This window comes from Peromyscus maniculatus, chromosome 6, assembly GCF_049852395.1.
Source record: "Peromyscus maniculatus bairdii isolate BWxNUB_F1_BW_parent chromosome 6, HU_Pman_BW_mat_3.1, whole genome shotgun sequence".
Taxonomy (NCBI): domain Eukaryota; kingdom Metazoa; phylum Chordata; class Mammalia; order Rodentia; family Cricetidae; genus Peromyscus; species Peromyscus maniculatus.
Window position 1 is genome coordinate 112874986 of NC_134857.1, and position 22623 is coordinate 112897608.

Sequence of the window (22623 nt, forward strand, 5' to 3'; positions counted from 1 at the left end):
CTTTCAGATGGTCCAGGTTCAATTCCCAGCATCAACACAGTGACTCACAATTATTTGTAACTCTCGTCCTAGGGGGTCTGGTGCCTTCTTCTGGCCTCCAAGGGCACCAGACATACATCCAGGTAAAATACCCATACACATAAAATAAATAATAATACAATTTAAAAAATAGAATAAAGCTTTAGAAAAGCAAAGAGGACTCCCCTGAGTCCTTGAAGTTTCCCTTACTCCTTTCTCTCTGTCTTCCCCTTTCTCTGTCTGCCTATCTGCCTCTGTCTGTCTGTCTCTCTCTTTCTGGCAGGGTCTTGGGGATCCAAGGCTAACTTTGAACTGTCTGCTGATGTAGCCAAGGATGACCTTCAACTTTGGATCAACTGACTCTATATTTTGAGTGCTAAATTAACAGGTGTGTGCCACCACATCCAGTTTTCTACTGGTATTTTTTTTTCTCATTGTTTGGATTTCACAACAGGACTTCAAGAATCTGGCCATATTGTAGAGGGTTATGGCCTAGATTTATGTGATAAGTATTGGATTTCACACAGAAGAGGTAGTTAAGCTTAAAAAAAACAAAGAAACAAACAAAAAAAATGAAGCTCTAACATGGGCGTATAAATCACAGGATTCACCATTGTGACGTCATATTATTAACTATGAAAATCAGTATTTCTGAAAATTCAAGCAATATTTATACCAATATTTAAATGAAATTTCCAGCAAGATTATGATATTTAAAGTCATCATAGTAGCTCAAAAGATCTAGTATAAAGCAGAATCAGAAACTCGAGAGTATTTCTTTTGAACTAACTTAGTTACACTAACTTAGTTACAGATAGCTGGCATTATTTGTTGTTTTTCCCTGATTTCTATCTGATGTAATACCCCAGATTCGTATATCTTGCCCTCTGCTTCTTGGGCATGCTTTGTTCTTGTGTAATCACCCTGCCTTTGATCTCTGTAGTCACTGAAGTCTATGAGGTCTTGTGATGGAGGGGTTTGGCCTCAGGAATGACTGAACTTTAAAAGGAAGAAGATTGAAGACAAAGTGGAAGTGATAGGAGGAAGTGAGTTGACCTTTTCATAATGCAGAAAGATTTCTGGGATTCTGATTATATTCTCAGAGATACACCAGATACATCGGGAGAGATACAATAAGAGATCATTGTACATCATAATGCTTCCTCTACATAATCTAATGTGTGTCTGTAGGCCTGGAAGCTCATTTCAACATCACTAAAAATCACAATAAAAATAATCAGAAAACTTGAAATAATGAACAAGATAAAAGAAAAGCTTATCCTTTCATATAAAATTATATATACATTTAAAAGGATGATTTAGGATGAATGAAAGGAAGGGAGACAGTGAAAATAAGAGCATTAGATTTTAATTAAGCTTTTCATTTAGAAATAATCGTAGATTTAATTGTAATTGTAAAATGTAATATAACAGGATCTCATATGCCTTTTCTTGGGTTTCCTTAATGGCAATAGTTAGTGGAACTATAGTTCTAGTGCACTAGATTTTTGTGAGGTGGGGTAGGATAAGTTATAAGTGAAGTGTAATGATTGAACAATTAAGCCATGTCTAAAATACACAACTAAATCATTCTACTTAGTTTAGGGTGGTGTCATGGAAGAAAGGAGACTTTAGAAAGAAACTCACTTTAAGATTAAAGTTGTAGTTGGCCGGGCGGTGGTGGCGCACGCCTTTAATCCCAGCACTCGGGAGGCAGAGCCAGGCGGATGTCTGTGAGTTCGAGGCCAGCCTGGGCTACCAAGTGAGCTCCAGGAAAGGCGCAAAACTACGCAGAGAAACCCTGTCTCGAAAAACCAAAAAAAAAAAAAAAAAAAAAAAAATTAAAGTTGTAGTCATTGGGCCAAAATGGACTATTTTATGTCTAGAATGCAACTTGAAAAGTTCGAAACAGGAATGTGTATTGTAGCTAGACATCAGAAAAGAGAAAAAAATGTCTTGCAGATGCTTTTTAAGCAAAAGAAGTACAGTATTTTGATGGAGGCAACAACTAAAGAAGACAATTTGGACAAGAATTTTTTCTATGAAATAAAAGGTCCCAACCAAACATTTATTCACATATAGTTCCTCTATTGATTATATAGATCAAATTTTAGCAAAAAAAAACTTTGTGAAGCCTAATTATCTTTCTCCTTTCTGTGTGTCACCCAACTAACTGGAAAGGCTGAATATGTTTTGATCATTACTAGATAAAATATTTCTGCTTGTTCTTTAATCCCATATTTTAGTGAGCTGTCATAATAGTAATTTTGTCTTTTGTCCCACAACAGCAGCAAGATTGCATTGTGTTTCAAACTCTGATTCTTGTTATGAATAGTGGGCTGAGCAGCTGGGCTAGGGAGAGAGGTGGGTAGGGAACCAGAAAGAACTAGGAGTTATTTGAGCTATGCATCCAAGCAGACACTCTGAAACTGCATGCAAGCAAGCAGTCCACCAGCTCTGCCATAAGACCACAGTGCATTGTAGTGCTTCTGTCGTTCATGTAGAAAGACAGATGGGAGCCAAATACATAGTTACAACCTAAGGGTTATGACAGGCATCAGAGATGCCCAGGCCAGTGGAGACTCGGAAGAGGCAGCAGGAAGTAGAATGCCTGGAGATGTCCAGAACACGTATTGAAATTCGTAGTATCCTTCCTATGGTACACAAACGGTTTTCTGTGGTGAGAAAGGAGCCATTAAAAGCCACAACCACCTCAAAAGGGACATAAAAGCCCTTCATTGAACTCAAACATAATAAGTATAGATCAGAATTCATAGGAAATCAACTGGACCATGTCCATCCTTTTCATATACAAACTTCCATTGTCTTGTATTTAAATGTGTTTTCATTACTACAGTGCATTTATATTTCCCTCCTGTTTTTCTCTTTTCAGAGATAATTTGATCTACACCATGCTTTCACAGAGTTGATGAGCTCTTCTCGTATGTAACCATCTCTGTCAGGGAAGAACACCTTCACCTGGCAGAGGCAGGAAGCTGACTTCTCTGGGTCCTGTAGGGCCTTCCCTCCATTGCCCTTAGCAACAGGACTGAGCAGACCTGCCCATCTTACTCTCTCTTCCATGTCCCCTGTCACGAGCTGACATCATTCAGTTTAGATCTTGAAGGACACTCATGGTAGGACATTGATCTATTGTGTTACATGTCACATAGAACAACTACTCAACTTAGTTTCTGCCACTGGGACCTAAAACAACAGGTTGCCAACCTAAGTGTTTCAGCACCATTGTAAACTGGGATCTGAGTTTAGATAACATGAACAGGATTTTCTTTAAAATTGCAATTCCTTACATTACAAAGAACCATTTTTCCCCCACTCAATATTTGCTGTTCAAGACAGGAACTAATATGAATATACTCTTCACAGGGAAAAGGTTCCAATCAGTATCTACACTACAAATTCTAACTTCAGAAAATATTTGAATATGTTTGTGCTTAGATAACAAGTCAAAATATTTATTATGCTTCTTTCTGAGCATAGATGACTTATTGAAAACTACTCTATTTTTCTTTTTTACTTTGGTGTATGTGTGCATGTGTGTGTGTATGCATATGTATTTGTTTATGTGGGCATGTGCATGAGTGTGTCCATATGTAGTCACCTGTGTGAGCAGGTGTGGAGGCCAGAGGTCGATGTTGGATATCTTTCTCTGTTTGTTGCCACATGATTTTTGAAACAGGTTTCTCACCGAGTCTAGAACCCACAGATTGGCTACAGTATCTGGCCACTTATCTTCCAAGTGTCTCCCTGGCCACTTCCACCACACCTGGGGTTACAGATGAAGTCACTTTTACCAGAGTCTTCACACTGCCATGGCAAGCACTTCGCCAACTGAGTCGTCTCCCCAGCCTCCTCTCCTAATAGTTTTCTAACAGATTTTATTTACAAAGTTGTTGCCACACAGTGTATGTAAAATTGAACAGAAGAGTCTGATGAACTTGGGTCAATATGAAATTACAGAAATTATTTTTCTTGCCGCTTTCTAGGAAAGATACCATTTCAAGCAGAAGGCACACAGTTAGACTACCTGTAAACAAAGGTAAGGGAAATACTCATACCCTTGGAAGAGTGGAAAGAAACTGTACCTGGCTTTCCTCGAGGGCAGTGGTTCTCAACCTTCCTAACTCTGCAACCCTTTATTACAGTTCCTCATGTCACAGTGACCCCAAACATAAAATTATTTTTATTGCTGTTTCATAACTGTAAGTTCAATAAAGTTGTGAATCGTAATGTAAACATCTGTGTTTTCCGATGGTTTTAGGTGACCCCTGTGAATGGGTCTTTCAGTCCCAAAGGGTTCAATCCACAGGTTGAGAACCACTGCTCTAGGAAAGGACATTGCATAGCTAAAGCTGGCATTGGGCCCCTTGAGGTCTATGGTACTTTTGCAATATGTGAGTATTAGAAATTGAAAACTAAATATAAATGAAAATAAATATGTGCACTCAAATTCCTCTATTATTTTCGACCATCTTTTGTTCTTTCCTGACACATAGGATAAAAGTCCAGTGTTAGCTTGGCTTGCTCTGCTTTGATTTAGTTTGATTTACTGCCAAAAACCATAGAGACTCTCCTCTTGTTGAGATAATAACTAGACCTGTTTTCCCATTAAATATTTCAACACTGAGTGTTGTGGGTACTCTTCCCTTCTTGACAACCAATGGCAATGCTGCTTAGGGAAATGTGGCCTGCTTCCAGGTCAGTGGAGACATGTGACAGAAAGCCCTACAGTGAAGGTTAAAATTGCCACCATGACTGTCAGAGAAGAATTGTCAGTTAAGAGGCTACATCTACTCACTCATTTGTACACCACCCACTGAACTAAACCAGGTAATGCTGGTGCTCCCCTGGGTTTTCCTATGTTCTTTAATGTTACACAAAGTGCCTTGTTTTTACTAGCAATAGCCTGAATTTACACACACACACAAAAGATGATGGATTAGGTGACTTCCTAACATCACCTCCAGCCTAATACACACACACACACACACACACACACACACACACACACACTGCATCAGGTTAAACAAAGCATAGTTTGCCTCAGACTTAACTAATTAACTTAACTAACTTAATTGTTCTCAAGGTGACTTGAAAGTCATGAGTTCCTTTACGTACTTTGGCTGTAATGAAGGGCCGGTGGGTAGTGTGCACAGTCCAGCAGTTAAGAAGTGAAGGAGTTAATGAAATTGAAGAGTTGAACAGTTAATGAACTGGTAGCATGTATCAGCTACTTCTACACTCATGTACATGTTTATAAGAGTTATATACATCCTGGAGGGCTTATTACTCAGTCAAAAATGAAAACTTCAGGAAGTAGAGGACAGGCAAAAGAATTTCAATTACAACATAGTCAGAGATGACAGTTAGAAAAATAGTACAAAACTGAACTTCACAGTGAGGAGGGTAATAATCTTGTCACGCATGAGCAAAGAGAACTATAGGAAAATAAACCATCAAGTTCTAGTCAGCTTCATTAGGATAACATAGCAAGTGTGAGTAGAACTGAGACATGATTCGCAGCATTGTGAGCTGAAGTTAAATACACATAATGAAGCACCATAAATGCTTTGTCTTAGCTATCTGCCTTGAGAATTGTCTATAAGAAGTACATGATGAGGTGGAGTTCTTCCAACTGCACACAGTCTGGAATCACCTGGGAATGGAATCTCAGTGAGGGATTATCTGGGTCAGATTAGCCTGTGGGCATGCCTGGGAGGGACTGATTTCATTATATTAACTGAAATATCCACTATGGGCAACACCATTCCCTGCATTTGGGTCCTGGACTGTGTAACACAGGGAGGTGGCTGAACACAAATAAGTAGACATGCCTTTTCCTCCCACTATGTGATGTGACTAGCCTCTTCAAGCTCCTACCTGTATGCTTTTCCCACAAGGATGGACTACATGACCTGGAACTGTAAGCTAAAATGAACCCTTTCTCCTGTAAGTTGCTTTTGGTCAGGCAATTTTATTGCAGCAACAGAAATGAAAGCAAAACTCAGACCATACATTAGGGGTCAGCCCAGTCATGGCATCTGGTGAGCAGCATCAGCTCAGCTCACCAGCACAGCACGTGGTTTCAGACTGCCAACATCTTCCTGCTGAGTGAACTTCTTATTCCATTGGATGCAAACATGGACTCTGAATCCCGGGAGAGGCATTTTCTTATATTTTGTCTTTTTTATAGCAATCTCCAGCTTATCACATAGGCAGATATTTAGTATAGTAGGCTGACTTTGAAACACGCTGTGTATAAAACACGCCAGAAGTGGGGAATGGACACCTCAACTTTATTCTGCTTTGCCCGTAACATTGTTGCAGCTTGTCAAAAGGGGCTCTGGTGGTCTATTCTAATCCTCAGTTAGATCTTCCTGGGGAATTTTTATAGTTGACATTCCTCTTACATCCCTTCACAACATTGCCAGGGATCATGTAAAGAAAGTGCTCTTGACTTTTAGGAGATGATTTCGTCACATAAGTAAAAGTATGAAGTCGACACAAAGTTGAACTTCACCAGGGCAGGGTTTTGCTTTTCAGGGTAGGAAATGGAAAAAAAAGAAATGGTGGCCCTATGGCAGGAGTGGTGGCCATAAAGGCTCATAAAACTGAGCCATGTGTGGGCCTGAGAGGTGGGGAGAGATGATAAGGACAGTGGCTTGGAGCCACCAGTGGGAATTGAAAGAAAGAGAGGAGACGAGGCCAGTGGCACAGTAAGCTGGAAATTCCGATTGTTAGAGGAAAAACGTCATGGGTGGTGACGGGTTCTGGGGAGACCCTGGAGCAAGTGGCTCAGGTGGGGTTGAAAAGAGATCACGGGCTATGAACAAGGAAGGCACTAAGGAACCCATGTCGCAGGCACCATTTTTTATATTGCAATTGAATTTCCCTCAAACAGATGTCAAAATAAGGGAGAAAAGGAGGATATGAATGTGGTGGACTACTTCCTACAGTTTTCCAATGGTAGGAGTTGATAGGTCAACTGTACCATGAGAAGGGTAGGTCATGGTAGGTTCTGGATGCACTTAAAAAATCAATATTTTATTAAGCATATGAATGAACATTCTACTAATATATACGAGTTTCCAAGAATAGGGGTAATATAAGATATCACTAATTTATATGAAATAGCAGAAAACACCCCCAAAATGCTTTTATATACTTAGGAGTAATACAGAAAATTTTTGTGACTGTGAATATTATTTCTACTTATAGAATTGATCTGAACTGCCAGTTACTGTCTTATTCGGGAACTATTAAGGGATCAAATGAGAACATTGAGGAGGTGATGGGTGCAGGGCTTGATACACAGGAGGCTCTTGGGGGAAACTGATGGTTTTTGGTGCAGAGAAAGTTGGGACCACCTGAAGTAACTTCTGCATCAAGGATTCATTCACCTACATTGGTACTTTGCCATTTGTAAGTGATCGCTTTCCTAGTATTTATGTGAAGAATCCCTTATTAAGAAATAAGAGATTGTAGAGATGGATCAGCAACCCTATATTCATAAAAATGCCAGCTGGTGCAGCAGCTGGCTAATAATCCTAACCTTTGGTGAGCAGAGACAGGAAATCCCCAGAGCAAACTAAGACTCCCCCTAAGGGTGATATCCACGTTCAGTGATAAGACCATCTCAGTAAATAAATGGACAGCAACTGAAGGGGGCTCTGGGCCCCCAACATACACCAGTACTATTCACAAACATGTGCCCTCAATGCATGTGAACACACACACACACACACACACACACACACACACACACACACACCATGGGCTAAGGGAGCAACAGATATTCTGCTTCCAGAGGTTACATACACTGGTGGGGTGGAATATAATGATTGTTGTTAGTACAACTAACTAGTAGTGGTTTTATAATTGTGGATACATGAATCGTGGATAAGAAACTAAATCCTGAACCAAATGTATAAACACAGTAAAACAAACAAACAAAAAACAAAACCCTAACTCTTAAAGTTAGAAGGCAAAAGACAAACTAAGAAAGTTATTCACAGCATGTAGGAAGGAAAAAGAATACTCAAAAATGTGTTATAAAATAATGAGGAATATATAAACAATAATTTTAAAAAGTTAAGAATGTGAAAAGGGACTAATTATAAAGACTGAGAAATATATAAGAACATGTTTTTTTCAGGAGGAAGGACCTCCCAACCACTAGGAATGAGAATCAGAACTACTGAATTTTGGTTGACAGTTGACATTAAAAACAAAACAAACAACAACAGCAAAAAAAGACACAAACAAACAATAAAAAAAAAACCAACCTTAATTACATTGTTTTTTGAGGCAGTGTATTTCCATGCAGCCCTGGCTGGTCTGGAACTCTAGTAGACAGGCTGATCTCAAACTCAGAGATCCACCTGCCTCTGCCTCCTGTATGCTGGGATTAAAGGCATGTGCCACCATACTCCATCCTAATATGCTTTCAAACATTTCCTTTCTGAGAATCTATTCTAAGGAGGTACGTAGACAAACAAACAAACAAGATATTTATCTAGGGATCAGTAACAGCAGAAAAATACTTAGAAGTATTAGAAGTCATGAACAGATTTGCAATAGATTTTTGAATGAAAATGTAAGACTGCATACTTTTGTATGAAAACGTGTGTGTGTGTGTGTGTGTGTGTGTGTGTGTGTGTGTGTGTGTGTGTGTGTTTGTGTGTGTGTGTATAAGCCCCCAGATATCTGAAAGTCCCCCAACTGGTCAGTGATTTTCTTTGAGTGCAGGGATGTGTTTATACATTTGCTTTCTCCTTATTATTGAACAGTTTGGATTGTATACAAGGACCATTTCCAACACTGCTGAGATCCTTGTTCATGTCGCTGCCCTGCCTTGAACCTCTCTTACTTCCACTCTCTGTTCTGACGTGCACCCTAGAAAGGTCTTTGTTTATCACCCTCCTTGGAATGGAAGCACCGCCACTCTCCTCCATACCTCAGCCCCTTTCCCTGCCTTAGTTGGTGTACTTAACACCAACTAATATATTTCCATTTTATTTGTTTATTTATTTGTTGTATGACTTCCTCACCTGCACTAGAGAGTAACCTCACAAGGGCCCAGTGCTGAGAACAGAGTCAATGATCATGCATTTAATAAGTAAGTGATGAATTGGTAAATGAAATAACGTCCATTCTAAGCTGAACATTGTAGTTGGAGTTTTCTCCAGTCCTGCTCGGATCGCATCCACTCAGACCCAAGTAAACACACAGAGACTTATATTATTTATAAACTGTATGGACGTGGCAGGCTTCTTGCTATCTATTCTTATATCTTAAATTAACCCATTTTTATTAATCTATAAATTGCCACATGGCTTCTCATGGTGGGCGGCAGCTGGCAGCATCTCCTGACTCAGCCTTCCTCCTCCCAGAATTCTCCTCTCTGCTTATCCTGCTTATACTGTACTTCCTGCCTGGCTACTGGCCAATCAGCATTTTATTTATCAATCAATCATAGCAACACATTCACAGCATACAGAAAGACACCCCCAGCAGAACATCCTACAAAATAATTCCCAGAAAAGACCTTAAGGGGAGAAGAATTATTCACTTAAAGACACTTGGAGTTTTGTTTAGGTCTACCTCTACCAAAAGAGAAAATTTTTAGTAACATTCAGGTTAATTTTTATGTTAAATTTTACTTAGCTAAGTAGTTATGAGTTTAACTCGGCTCTGGTGGTGGGGCTTACATCCATTTTTCTCTTTTGAATCTGTGATCATCACTGAATTAAATATCTTGTACCCAAGACTGCTGAAAGCCCATTCCTCCAATGTGTTACCTATTTCAGGGAAAATTCAAGGAAGAACACAGAAATTTCACGGTGGAAAAAAAAAACCCTGAATTTCCTTCTTATCAGTTTGTGAATATTGTTTCCTCTGGTAAATAGGGAGACAGCACTTCCCCTCCTCGATACCCAAATTAGGACACGATGAATTCTCTGAATTTAGGGCTAGAAACCCTTAGAAAGATACACCCACTACCCTAACGATATCCGGTGCTTAGACTTCATAGTGCTGCTGTATCTGTTTAGAATATGAGAGAAAATACTAGGAAAAGAAGAGCAATCTCCAACTTGGATTCACCTGTTTGTTTCTCAGCGGCTGGACCACTTCTTTGACGCACAGCTCCAGATCCGTGACGTAATCCCTCTCCGTCTGTATCAGTTCCCCGATGATTTTCGCCCGCTTTGCCGACATCCTTTTCATCTGTTGCTCTTCCTCAGGGGTTTGGGTCTCAGCTGAGGAGCACTCAGTCTGTGGCGTCATCTTTTCTGTTAAACAACATGTTCAAGTGAGATGATCTGCCGAGGTTTCTTTTTCCTCCAAAACATACATACAGCGCAGGGTTGTTGTTAGGCAAGCAAAAGGCTTAGCGATCTTTACTGTGGATCCTGGGAAGTCCTATGTTAGTTCCCCACTAGATAGGCATCCTATAAAATCATAAACAAGATGAAGACAAGAGAGAACTGCTTCTACAATGTTATGAAATGCTCTTCAAATGTCATGGCTTCTGACACATCCTGTTGCTAGAATCTCAGTCTACAAAGTTTACCTTCAGTTTGGAGATAGAATGTATAAAAACTCAACTCAGAACTTCTGAACATGTCTGCTTTTGAAAATGAGGAACATTTTAATTAAGAAGCAAAATGCCTCCCCATTCTTTTTGTCCATATTACTAAAACTAAAAAGTCAGTAATACTCAATGGAATGAAAATTAATTGAATGTGATTGGTTTTTTTTTTCTTTTCATTCATAATCAGAACCCATGAACAGTGAGACAGTGGGGGATTAAAAAATTTCAATTTTTTAATTGAATTTCAACTACAATTTCTCATGGATTATCTTTGATATTGTGTAAATCTTGTTATTTCTTAATTATTGGACCAAACTGTTTTTTTTTTTTTGAAGTCATGGTATTGAGAGGTTGAAATAAATGGTATGTCTCATATGCTGCCAAGTATTTGTATGGGGTATTAAGGCAAGAAAGTTAAAATCATCAAGGAACACTTCTCACAACAATGTGAAACTCTGGAAGCTACAAACTAACTGTCCAACATAAGTTCAGACCAGGACTGAAATCAAGAGAGAGACCAGGGTTCTCTCTCTCTCTCTCTCTCTCTCTCTCTCTCTCTCTCTCTCTCTCTCTCTCTCTCTCTCTCATGCGTGTGTGTATGTGTATCCACATAATTTTATTTCATTTAAGATTAATATTATTCTTGTAACTGATATGTGAGAAATCTTCAATGTTAATAAAATAAACTTTGCGCCGGGTGGTGGTGGCGCACGCCTTTAATCCCAGCACTCGGGAGGCAGAGGCAGGCGGATCTCTGTGAGTTCGAGGCCAGCCTGGGCTACCAAGTGAGTCCCAGGAAAGGCGCAAAGCTACCCAGAGAAACCCTGTCTCGAAAAACCAAAAAAAATAAAAAATAAAAATAAATAAAATAAACTTTGCAAAAGGATCTTGAAAACTCTACAGAAAATAAAAAGGTACAAACCACAATATGTACAAGTGGAAACAAACAGAGCTCTTTACCTGGTTGGCCCTGGAAACGGATCTAATGGGCTACTGGAGGAGGGTTCAGGAGAGGAATCAATGGTCTGTTATAAAGAGGCTTGCCCAAGAAGGTGAGTAGACACTTTAAAAAGCAAAGAGCCTTCTCTTCCTGCTTGACTAACTCTTGCAATCTAGAAAAGTGCATAACCAAACATTTCTGGAGAATGTTGTAAAGGAAACTCCAACATCAGATTGTACCAGAGCTGGCATCAATCCTTCTGCCATTAGGAAAGACCATGGCTTTGACAAGTGACATAAAAACATGTGATTTTACAAGCTTAGACCATTCCATGTTAAAGAAATGATCCCCAGGGGCTGTATCAACAGACGGAATCTATATAAGGAGAATGAATGTGGGGGGTGGGAGTGTTCTGCAGTCTTCATATTTTTATTTTTTAAGGGAATTTGGGGTATGATTGTTAATTAGTACAGTTTTTAATAGACAGTGGCATAATCCTGTATTTCAGAGCCCCCAAATTAAAAGGACAAGTTATATCCAGTGCCGTTACTATTAGTTCTATGTGATGTGAAAGAAGGTCCCTTTGTCTGGGAAGATACAGCAGTGAGCATCCATGTACACAGCTATTGAGAACCTTTAAGAATTTTTATTGTTGTGATTTTGTTTTGAGGTTGGGGTGAACTTGAATTCTCTAAGCAGCTGAGGATGACCTTAAACTTTTGGTCTTCCTGCCTCTGCCTGCTATGTGCTGGAATTACAGTATATACCACCATGTCTAATTTTTAAATTTATGCAATCCTATGGATCAAACCCAGGGGATGTACATGTTAAACAAGCATTCAAATGACAGTAGTAGTAGCAGGAACAACAAAGACAGGGAAGTAGTTTTAAAGTTTTTTTTTAAAAAAAATATTATATATACTTAAAGGTATACAATATCATTTAAATCACATATATAGAGAAATGACTTGATGGGGGCTGTGAGACAGGGTAGAGAGAGACTGACAACATGTAAGGAGTCTTTACTTCAGGGATATATGAAATATAGCACAGAAAATCATGTCTCTAACAGAGTGTAGAATATTATTTTAAGGTGTGTTACTTTTGTTTATGTTGCATTTGCTTAACTGTGAAGCTGTATTACTGTGCCTGTCCAAAACACCTGATGGGCTAATAAAGAACTCAATGGCCAATAGCCAGGCAGGAGAAAGGATAGGTGGGGCTGGCAGGCAGAGACAATATTTAGAAGGAGAAATCTGGAAGAAAGGAAGAAGTAGCCAGAGAATAAGGAGGACTAGGGGCCAGCCACTCAGCCACACAGCAAGCCACAGAGTAAGAATAAGATTTACAGAAGAGAACAGGAAGAGCCCAGAGGCAAAAGGTAGACAGGATAAATTAAAGAAAGTTGGCAAGAAACAAGCCAAACTAAAGCCGTGCATTTATAATTAAGAATAAGCCTCCATGTGTGATTTATTTGGGAGCTGGGTGGCAGGCCCCCAAAAGGCCAAAGTCCAATCAACAATGGCTGTGAGCAGAGAGCTCATAGCCAACCCTAACCCTAACCCTGAGTCCACTTACTTAACCTTGTCTTGAAAACTAGACAAACAAATGTTACAAAAACAATCTAAGAACCTAACAAGGACCTTTATCTATCTTCGTCAAGGAAATATCCCTAACACATGTCCCTAGATTCCTTCCAGTTCTAAATTCCAGTCCTCAATTCCATGTCCACCTCTTCCCCACCTGTTCCAGTTACTGTACTTTAAGACATACTACAACAGGTTTTTTAAAAATTCAAAATGACATAGTTTTTTTTTCTAGTGCTACATAGCAGCTCAGTCACAGCTGTGAACCCTGCGGGTCTTTTGGTTGATATAAGATGTTGGTCAAGAGATCCAGTTTCAAAAGCGTTTCTCAGCAGCAAAAAGCTTCTCAAAAAAAAAAAAAAAAAAAAAAGAATTCAGAGTTGAGCAACCTTCTAGATATCTTTGTTTGCTCTTATGACTCAAGTTTATGACAGGAACAAAGACTCACCTTGCATCATTTTATGGTCAGATCTCCAAACATTTTGATGTTTGCTTGCATTCTTAAACTAACAACCTCTCCACACAATGCACTGTGGACACCAAGCTTTGTTTTAACAAGCTCCTTCTCGCCTCTAAAACTTTTTTGTGCATTTGATTTACACCATGTTTTACACAGAAACATATTTGTAGCCCAGCCCAGCCAACAGCGACCATCACAGTCAGCAGGCAGCTGTAAAATCAACATGCAGCCGAGACTAAAAGAACATTTACATTCTTATAACCAAAAATAACAATACCCTTGAGTGTTAAAGGGGGAATGTGTGGTAACTCTTTCCGCCATTCTCCACCTCTGTCATCTGCAAACATTCTTCTTGGAGCTCTGGTGATGAATCTGAACCATTTTTAGTCAAATTTAATTATAAAACTTTGCCTTTGCGAGCATTCACAGTCAAAGATGAAGACAGCAGCCAGGGCACTGTGGAAAAGACAGAATTCAGGGAGCAGCTTATGTGGAAGAGCCTTGGGATCCTTAACACAACACAAATGTTAAGCTTTCCCACAGGCAGATCGTCCACAGAGATCTGAGATCTTTAAAGAAATGCAGATGATAAGTGTCCCTAGGCCAGGAAGCCATGGGATTCTTTATTCTATAGTGCTCATACTGGTTCTCATTTAAATCTCTGGTGTTAGTAACATGTGAAAGCATAAACATGCTCCGTTCTGTGCTTCACTTCCTGTGCAGCACTCAGCACATGGCATGAAACAGCCACACTTTAGTGTACAGGACACTTGCTGTTAGGGTCTTTTGGCCAAATATAAGATAACATGAGAATTTGAAATGCCTGTGAAACAGTCTAAATTCAGCTTCAATGTTCTCCTCATTATTTGAATTCTCCTTTTCATATCTTCAATTTGTGATCAGTTTTATTGGGACATAATGCATCCCATATCCAAAAATATATGATTCAGCTTTTCATCACCCCAGGGCAAATAGTTATCTCACTGTTTTATGATTGACAACTAGTCCAGAAAAAGGTTTGTTCCTAACATGGACAGATTAGATGGGAGAGAAGAAGGAAAATAAATCTGGAAGTCTGTGTGAGGACTGAGATGGACTTTAGAAGCCTGAGAACTCACTGGGGAGGGCACATGCATGAGGAAGACCCTGGTCCTTTATGGATACAAAGGATATGAAAAGTTGTCCAATGGTGAGGGAGGTTGCAGGATGGGGAAGCAAAGGCTTCCTTCACTGGTAGCCAGGTTCTACATAGAATTAGTCTACATATAATTAGTGATGTGTTGGTTGCTCTAATATTGCTGCTTCTACTGCTCTCTGGGGGTAGACTTAACAAGTGATTTTTTTTTTCAAACTGTAAAGTAATATATATTTATAACTATTGTCAAAGGTAAGTATATAGACTTCAGAGCCAGGAAATGTGGATTTAAACTTTGACTCAACCATTTATTAGAGCTGTCATCTTCAGCAAACTCTTTAACACTTTATAGGTAAAATTCCTCATCCATAAGTTAGGATAATGATAGGAAACATTAGAAGTTTTGGGAATGAAAATAATTTATGTTCATTAAACATTTGCAAAGTGTAACATATTTACAGCAAATGCCAGGTAAATGGTTGTTATGATTAGCTGTGTTCTCTTTTGTAGTTGTAATAAGGTTTTCACTGGATTAATAACTGTTTTATAGTTTAGTGTATAACCTCTCATAAAATATTTTCATGCATGGACAGACATATGATTATCATAGTTCATTTATTTTATTTTCAACAGTAGTAGGCTCACACGCATCTTCTGCAACTTTTGCACTTTTAGAGTGAACTTTATTTTTAAAACAATTTTCTTTAAAAATAGTTTTAACTTTTATTTATTACTATTATTGTGTGTGTAGGGGGTATGTACTTATGGAGAAGATAACTTTGTGGAATTGTTTTCTTTCCTTTCCTTGGGTTCCGGGGGTAAAACTCAGGTCATCACACTTTTGTAGCAAGCCCTTTACCTGGGGAGCCACCTCGTGGGCCCCTATTGTGCCTTATATGTATGTAGTGGGAGCCTCTTTTGAAATATATGCGTACTGTTTCAACAGTCGGATAGTGGCATCACCACATTTATTGCCTATTATCTAATCTTTATTCTTGTGTGTGTGTGTGTGTGTGTGTGAGAGAGAGAGAGAGAGAGAAGAGAGAGAGAGAGAGAGAGAGAGAGAGAGAGAGAGAGAGAGAGAGAGAGCTGAAGTCTAACTAGATTAAAATACTTATATCTAGAGCACATTTTAAATCAAGACCAGAAAGCGGGAACACACCCAGGAGAAGAGTAGACATGAAACTGTCAAAAGTGCTTCAGAAGAAGCACATTAATATCACAGTCCTTCCCCAGCCTTTGCTCTGGATGAGGACAGAAAGTTTCCTCTGATAGAACTCTGAGTGTCCCGTTTATGAGTTTTGGATCTGAGCTTATCGAATGTTTAACAATTAATTATTATGCCCTAAAACTGTCCTGGGAACTAGGATCCAGCTATTTTTAAACATCAAATAACGAGTCTCTTTTCTCACACCACTCCACTTCTAGTGGGGGAGGAACACACAGAGGTGCAATGTGCCATTTCAGATCCTCAAAGGTGATGAGTGATATGGGGGAGATGAAGCAAGGAGGGTGCTAGTGAGAGCCCAAACTCCATGATGATTTCAAATAAGAGACCAAGGAGGGTTGACTGTTAAGCAAGCATTTGAAGGACTGGAAACACAGGTAAGTGGTTTTTAGTGGAGAAACCGGTTAGCGGGAAGCTGAGGCCCAAATGGGTAAACTTCATTTAGGTTGAGGAAGGTCAGTGGCCAGGAAAAGAGATAAGAGAACTGCAGGAAAGGATAGCATTGGAGAGACTGTGGTGTCTTGAAAGGGTTTTAAGCATGCATATGTAGTATAAGACAAGGGCATTAATACATTTAAATGTTTTGAAGTTAAGCATATACATTAAAACACTGAGGCCAACCACTCAAATATGTGACATTTCAAAACCCATGGAGACAAAATGGAATGAGAGGGGAAACAAGCAATCCATAGGAGGAGAAAAAACAGACAGTCAGGAACAAGTATAGGGTAGTCACTCCAGTCACGAGAAATCAATAGCCAGCAACCAACCGAGTGTTTAGAAATCTGTATGCTGTCCACACAAGAGAACCAAGCACATGGGAAAACTTACTTTGCAGACGTGAACTTACTTTGTAAATGCTGTGCAAACAGCGGTTGGGAGACAAACAATGTGGCTATTTCTGTATTGGACTAAACAGACTGCAGGGTAAAATGAGAATAGGCACAGCATGACATTAACATGTGCTGTTTATTGGGAAGACAGGAAAATCCAAGCTCCATGTGAACATCAAAACACAATATGACATCACAACAGAACACAACATCACAACACAATATGACATCACAACATGACATGACACCACAACATGACACGACATCACAACACATGAAGCAAAACACTTGAAAACGGTGTGCAGAATTAGACAAACCACCCCAGCCATGATCTGTAGCATTGAGAACACAGTGCGGTACCCAGTAGGCCTGCCAGAGAAGAAAATATTTCCAACAGGCACTCAGAGATACGGCTTCTTCCCAAGGCCTCATGTAACCTTTCTGAAAGTGTGCCATACTCTAATTCATAACGTTTCAAAGAACTGGTAAATAAGAACCACAACTTCAATGAAATTAAGGTAGAAATTAGCAAAACTTAATGGCTAATATGCTTTGGAATTACTATTAAAACTCCCAATTTACTAATTATGATAGAAAAAAATTAAAATATGGGCCAGAGGATGGCTCAGTGGGTAAAAAGTCTCATCTTGTAGTTTAATGACCTGAGTTTCATTCTCAGAAAGTATGTAGAAGTGGAAAGAGTTGTTCTCCAACTTTCAAGTACACTCTTTGGTGCACACACCTACACATACATCATACACCACACACACACACACACACACACACACACACACACAGAGGTACACACATATCACACACTAATAATAAATGTAATTAACTATGGGCAAGACATTGTCATTTTAAAGAGTAAATACATGTTACTTCTAAAGACAAGGAAAATCTTGCTTACCAAAACATGTATAGTGTTCTTAAAGCAAAACATGCTGAAAATACTTAAATTAATGTGTAAGAAAAGATGCAAGGGGGCCTCCCCCTCACCATGCAGCTAGAGTGGTGCATCTCTCAACTGTCACCAGAAAAGTTCTTTTGCAGCGAGCCACACTGGTCAACATACAGAGAATAAGAGACAGTAGAGAGCTTAGCACTGAGCTGGACATCTATATCACACTGTTTGCCCCCAAGGCTCTGGGATCATCAGAGAACAGGGGACAGAAAGGTTGTAAGAGCCAGAGGGAGTGGGCATTGGGAGTGAAACATTATTTGCAGGACATGGCAGTCCTGTTGCACACATGAACTCACAGTGGCCATGACTATGTGCACAAGACCTATTCAAGATTGAGCCAGATGAAATCTGAGGGGAGGGGCTCATGAAGTCCCACCACTACCTGGGTAGCCACAGGCAATTGATGGCCAGAGAGGGAGGGAATTTTAGCTTTATTCCCTGAAAGACACTATTTCTCAGAGCCAACTATTGTAAACAAGATCAATGCACCATATTTAGAAATAAAACTTTGAGTTTTAATAAAATAAAAATAGAGAATCTTAAAAGTACTGAAGAAGAAAAGACCTGCAAAGAAATAACAATGGAATCCACGAGGGAATGATAGGAAAGAGGAAAATGCCTTCGAGGGGTCAAGAGAAAAGAATTACTGCCCTAGAATTGTGCTTAGCAGGAGTCTCTCAAGGATGAAAAAACCAATAAACATTTATTTTATCAACAAATATCCTCATTAAAGGAAATCTGAGAGATTTTCCCTGACAGAGCAAATGCTTTCATGGGGAATATTGAAATGAGAAAGGAATCAGAAGGGAGAAGGAACATGAACAGGAGGAGAGAAACAAGAAGCTCTTGGTCAGGGTTTCTATCGCTGTGATGAAACACCATGACAATAGCAACTTAGGGAGGAAAGAGCTTATTTTTGGCTTATGCTTCCACATAACAGTTCATCATCAAAGGAAATCAGGACAAGAACCCAAGCAGGGGAGAACCTGGAGGCAAGAGCTGATGTAGAGGCCATGGAGGGATGTTGCTTACTGGATTGCTCCCCATGGCTTGCTCAGCCTGCTATCTTATAGAACCTAGGACCTAGCCCAGGGATGGCACTATCCACAATGGGCTTGCCTCTCTCACATGAATCACTAAGAAAATGCTCTACAGGCTTGCCCATAGCCCGATCTTATGGATGCATTTTCTCAAATGAAGCTCCCTCCTTTCAAATGACTCTAGCTTGTATCAAGTTGACATAACTAGTGTGCACAGAGGCTAAGAAAGGGCCTAGGGTGATGGTGTGTGCACCTTTAATCCCAACACTCTGGAAGTAGAGGCAGGTACATCTCTGTAAATTCAAGGCCAGCCTGGTTTACATAGTGAGTTCTCAAAAACAGGAAACAGCTAGAGAAATAATAAAATGACAACATTTTCTCATCCTAAAATATTATTTTTTTATCCATAGAGCAACACAGTGCAAGAAAGTGACATGCTGAAACATATTATGGAGAAACTGCCAAAACTCTAAGGATAAAGAAGTGCTTCTAGGAGCATCTTGGATAGATAATTCAGAGGGAAAACGATTTTATCTTGGCCCCTTGAAGTTTATATTTTAGGGTACAAGACCACCTGTTTTCAAACATAAGGGAATTTGGACAGTAGCTACCTTTGTATTCTCTCTGAAAATATTCCAATAATAAGAATTTCACTTAAGTAAAGATGAATCCCCAAATGAAAGTAGAGTAGGAAGCTAGAAATATTTAGAGAAATGCATTTCAAAGTGTAATTGAGGGACTGGAGAGATAGAGGATTGCTCTTGGACGCAGGTTCGATTCCCAGCACCCACATGGCAGCTCACAACCATCTGTGACTCTGGTTCCAGATGATCTAATGCCTTCTTCTAGTTCCCCATTGATACCAGGAATTCCTGTGGTATATATACATACATTCAGGCACAACAGTCATATGCATGCATGCATAAATAAATAAATTCTATTAAAAAATAAGGTGGAGAACTGGGTTTGGTGGTGTACACCTTTAATCCCAGCCCTCTGGAGGCAGGGGCAGTGAAATTTCAATGATTAAATCCAGTCTCAACAGTAAAAAATATGAGGGTAGAGGAGTTTCCTGACATCAGCCTGTGGCCTTGACATACATATCACAGGTAAGCACACACACATGAGCATATACTACGCACACAAACACATGTACGTACTACTCTAAACGGTAACATGATCACATTTCTTTGGTGGTGTGCATAGCCTCTTCCAGTACTATAAAAGCCAGCCAGTAGGGATGGTCTCCATGTTTCTCCATGTCCTATGGTTCAAGTATGTGGCCTCTTCAGCAATATGGTCTTATCACGGTCTAAATCTAAAGGATTACCAAGAGCAATGGTGATAGTCTGTGACATTTGGGCATCAGCAGGACCCCACTGGACAACATCTTCAAAAGAAGTAACCCGTTCCTGGCACTGGGCTTTATTAGAGGTTTAGTAGGAGATTGTTGCTCCATGATAGGGTGACTCCATTTAAATGCTGAGAAGTGCTAATTATACATTCAAATTATACATTATAACTCTAGTCTTAGTTACCTCTCCATCTTTCCCATATTCCCTCTTCTATGTTGACTTCACACCCTCACTCTATTTAACCCATCCTTTTCCATTATTCCCCCTTCGCCCTCTCTGCCACTGCATTCTATCTCCCCTCCCTTGAAAGACACCCCCATGGTCTCTTTCTAATTTCCTTATCTCTATGGGGAATTGTCTTAGTTGGGGTTTGCATTGCTGTGACAAAATACCACGACCAAAAAAACAAGTTGGGGAGGAAGGGGTTTATTTGGCTTACACTTCCAGATCATAGTCATTCATTGGAGGAAGTCAGGACAGAAACTCAAGCAGGGCTGGAACCCAGAGGCATGAGCTCATGCAGAGGCCAGGAAGGGGTGCTACTTACTGGCTTGCTCAGCCTCTTTCTTATAGAACCCAGGACCACCAGACCAGAGGTGGCACCACCCACCATGGGCTGGGCCCTCCCCCAGTGATCACTAACTGAGGAAATGTCTTACAGCTGGATCTTATGGAGGAATTCCCTCAAATGAGACTCTATCCTCTCTGATTACTCTAGCTTCTGTCACATTGACACATGAAACTGGCCAGTGCAGTAATCTTACCCATCTGTGTGAACCATGGGAGCTACAATCACGACCAGCCTATCAAGACACGTGCACTGGTGCAAGAATAGTACAGATGTCACAGGAGTGACTCGCCAGTTTCTAGCTGGGTTTGAGGCCAGTTCCACAAAATGAAACCCCCAAACTGACACTGTTATCATGGCCGAGAACCTGTGGCTAGACAGGTTATAGGCTCTAGGAGAGAGATGACGACTATTATTCTGATAAATGGGACATAGGATTAAACTGACTCCTCATGGCGATCATCATCATCATCATCGTCACCATCATCATCATCGTCACCATCATCATCATCATTGTTATCATTATTTTGTTTTTTTGAAAACAGGGCCTCACTATAAAACTCTGGATGCCCTGGAACTCACCATGTACTCAGCAAGCTGTCCTGGAACTCAACAGAGATCAACCTACCTCTGCCTCCCAAGTGGGTTTAAAGACATGCACCACTGTGCCTGGTTGTAATAACAGTGTTATTGGCATAGGTGAGTGCATCTCTCAGTTCCCATCCTAGAATCTTCCTTTTGTAGTAAGTGGTGCATATCACAGTGATGTACAACTGATCAAAGTTCAGCAACTGTGGAGTGCTCAGGCCTAACTGGGACATCTATATCACACCCTCTTTTCCCACACTATGGAAGATGGGGAGAAAGAGTGTAAGAGTCAGAGGTTATTTTCTGTCTTTCTAGTCTATTTTATTATCTGTATTTATTATCTGTATGCCTGTCTTTCTGGTATGCTTTCAATTAGTTTTGAAGTGAGAGAACTCAGCTTTATTCTGATTTTTTTCATGATTGACTATGTCAACACCCCTTTCAGTGGCTGATTTGACAAAATTTTACCTTTATGCACTGTGTGCCCCCAAATCAATAATTCTTCAAAGTTAAATGATTTTAACTTATGCAGAAAATAAAATGTGAAATTATAAGCCAAAGTTACAATAGAAAAGAATACTTACCAGGATCAGTGAAGAGTTCTCTTTGCACTTTTTAAAAATACTTATTTTTTTGTGTATGTATGTATGCGGTATGTTTGCAGGTGTCTATGGAGGACAGGAAAGGGCACTGGGTCCCTTGGAGCTCTCCATAGGTTCTATGCCACTGGATATGAGCACTGGAACCAAAGTCAGGTCCTCTGGAGGAGGAGCAAGTACTCTTAACCCCTGAGTCATCTTGTCACCCTACCTCCCAAAGAGAGTTACACCTTCACAGGATGAAAATGGTTTTGGCAGTGGGTACTGGTGATGTTATACATATTAGGGATATATTGAACATCATTGAACTATATGTTTAAAATGGTTATGATGTTAATTTATATAGACATTGCCAGGATTTATTTTTAATCAAGGGGAATAATGAGATCATAAGATAGAAAGAACAGAGGCATCCAAGGTTTTCTGGATATATTAAAATTTCCTCACAATTTAACATTTATTATAGTAATTGAAAAGGAGGAGTTTTCAATGTCAGAAGCTGTGCTTCAAAATTCAAAATGATTCTCGGTTAAGTCTGGCATGCAGCGATTTAAACACAATAGACTGTAATCTTTAAAAATAATGTCTTCTAGGATTTCTAAACACCACACGGAGAGGGAGGCTTATAAAAGTGGAGCTATGAGGTTTAAACAGAGTAAGCCATATAACTGAACACAGCTTTGTTCCAGGTATC

At 39.7% G+C, this 22623-nt stretch overlaps 1 protein-coding gene across 3 annotated transcripts in view; it reads right to left on the reverse strand.

Annotated features, from left to right (window-relative positions):
* The window catches only part of Arhgef38 (Rho guanine nucleotide exchange factor 38), a 114136-nt gene that overhangs the window by 74382 nt on the left and 17131 nt on the right, over positions 1–22623 (reverse strand). For all 3 annotated transcript variants that reach the window (XM_076575008.1, XM_076575007.1, XM_006970353.4), the window contains one exon: positions 10144–10331. In XM_076575008.1, coding sequence (XP_076431123.1) covers positions 10144–10331 — 188 coding nt within the window. The remainder of the gene's footprint in view (positions 1–10143; positions 10332–22623) is intronic.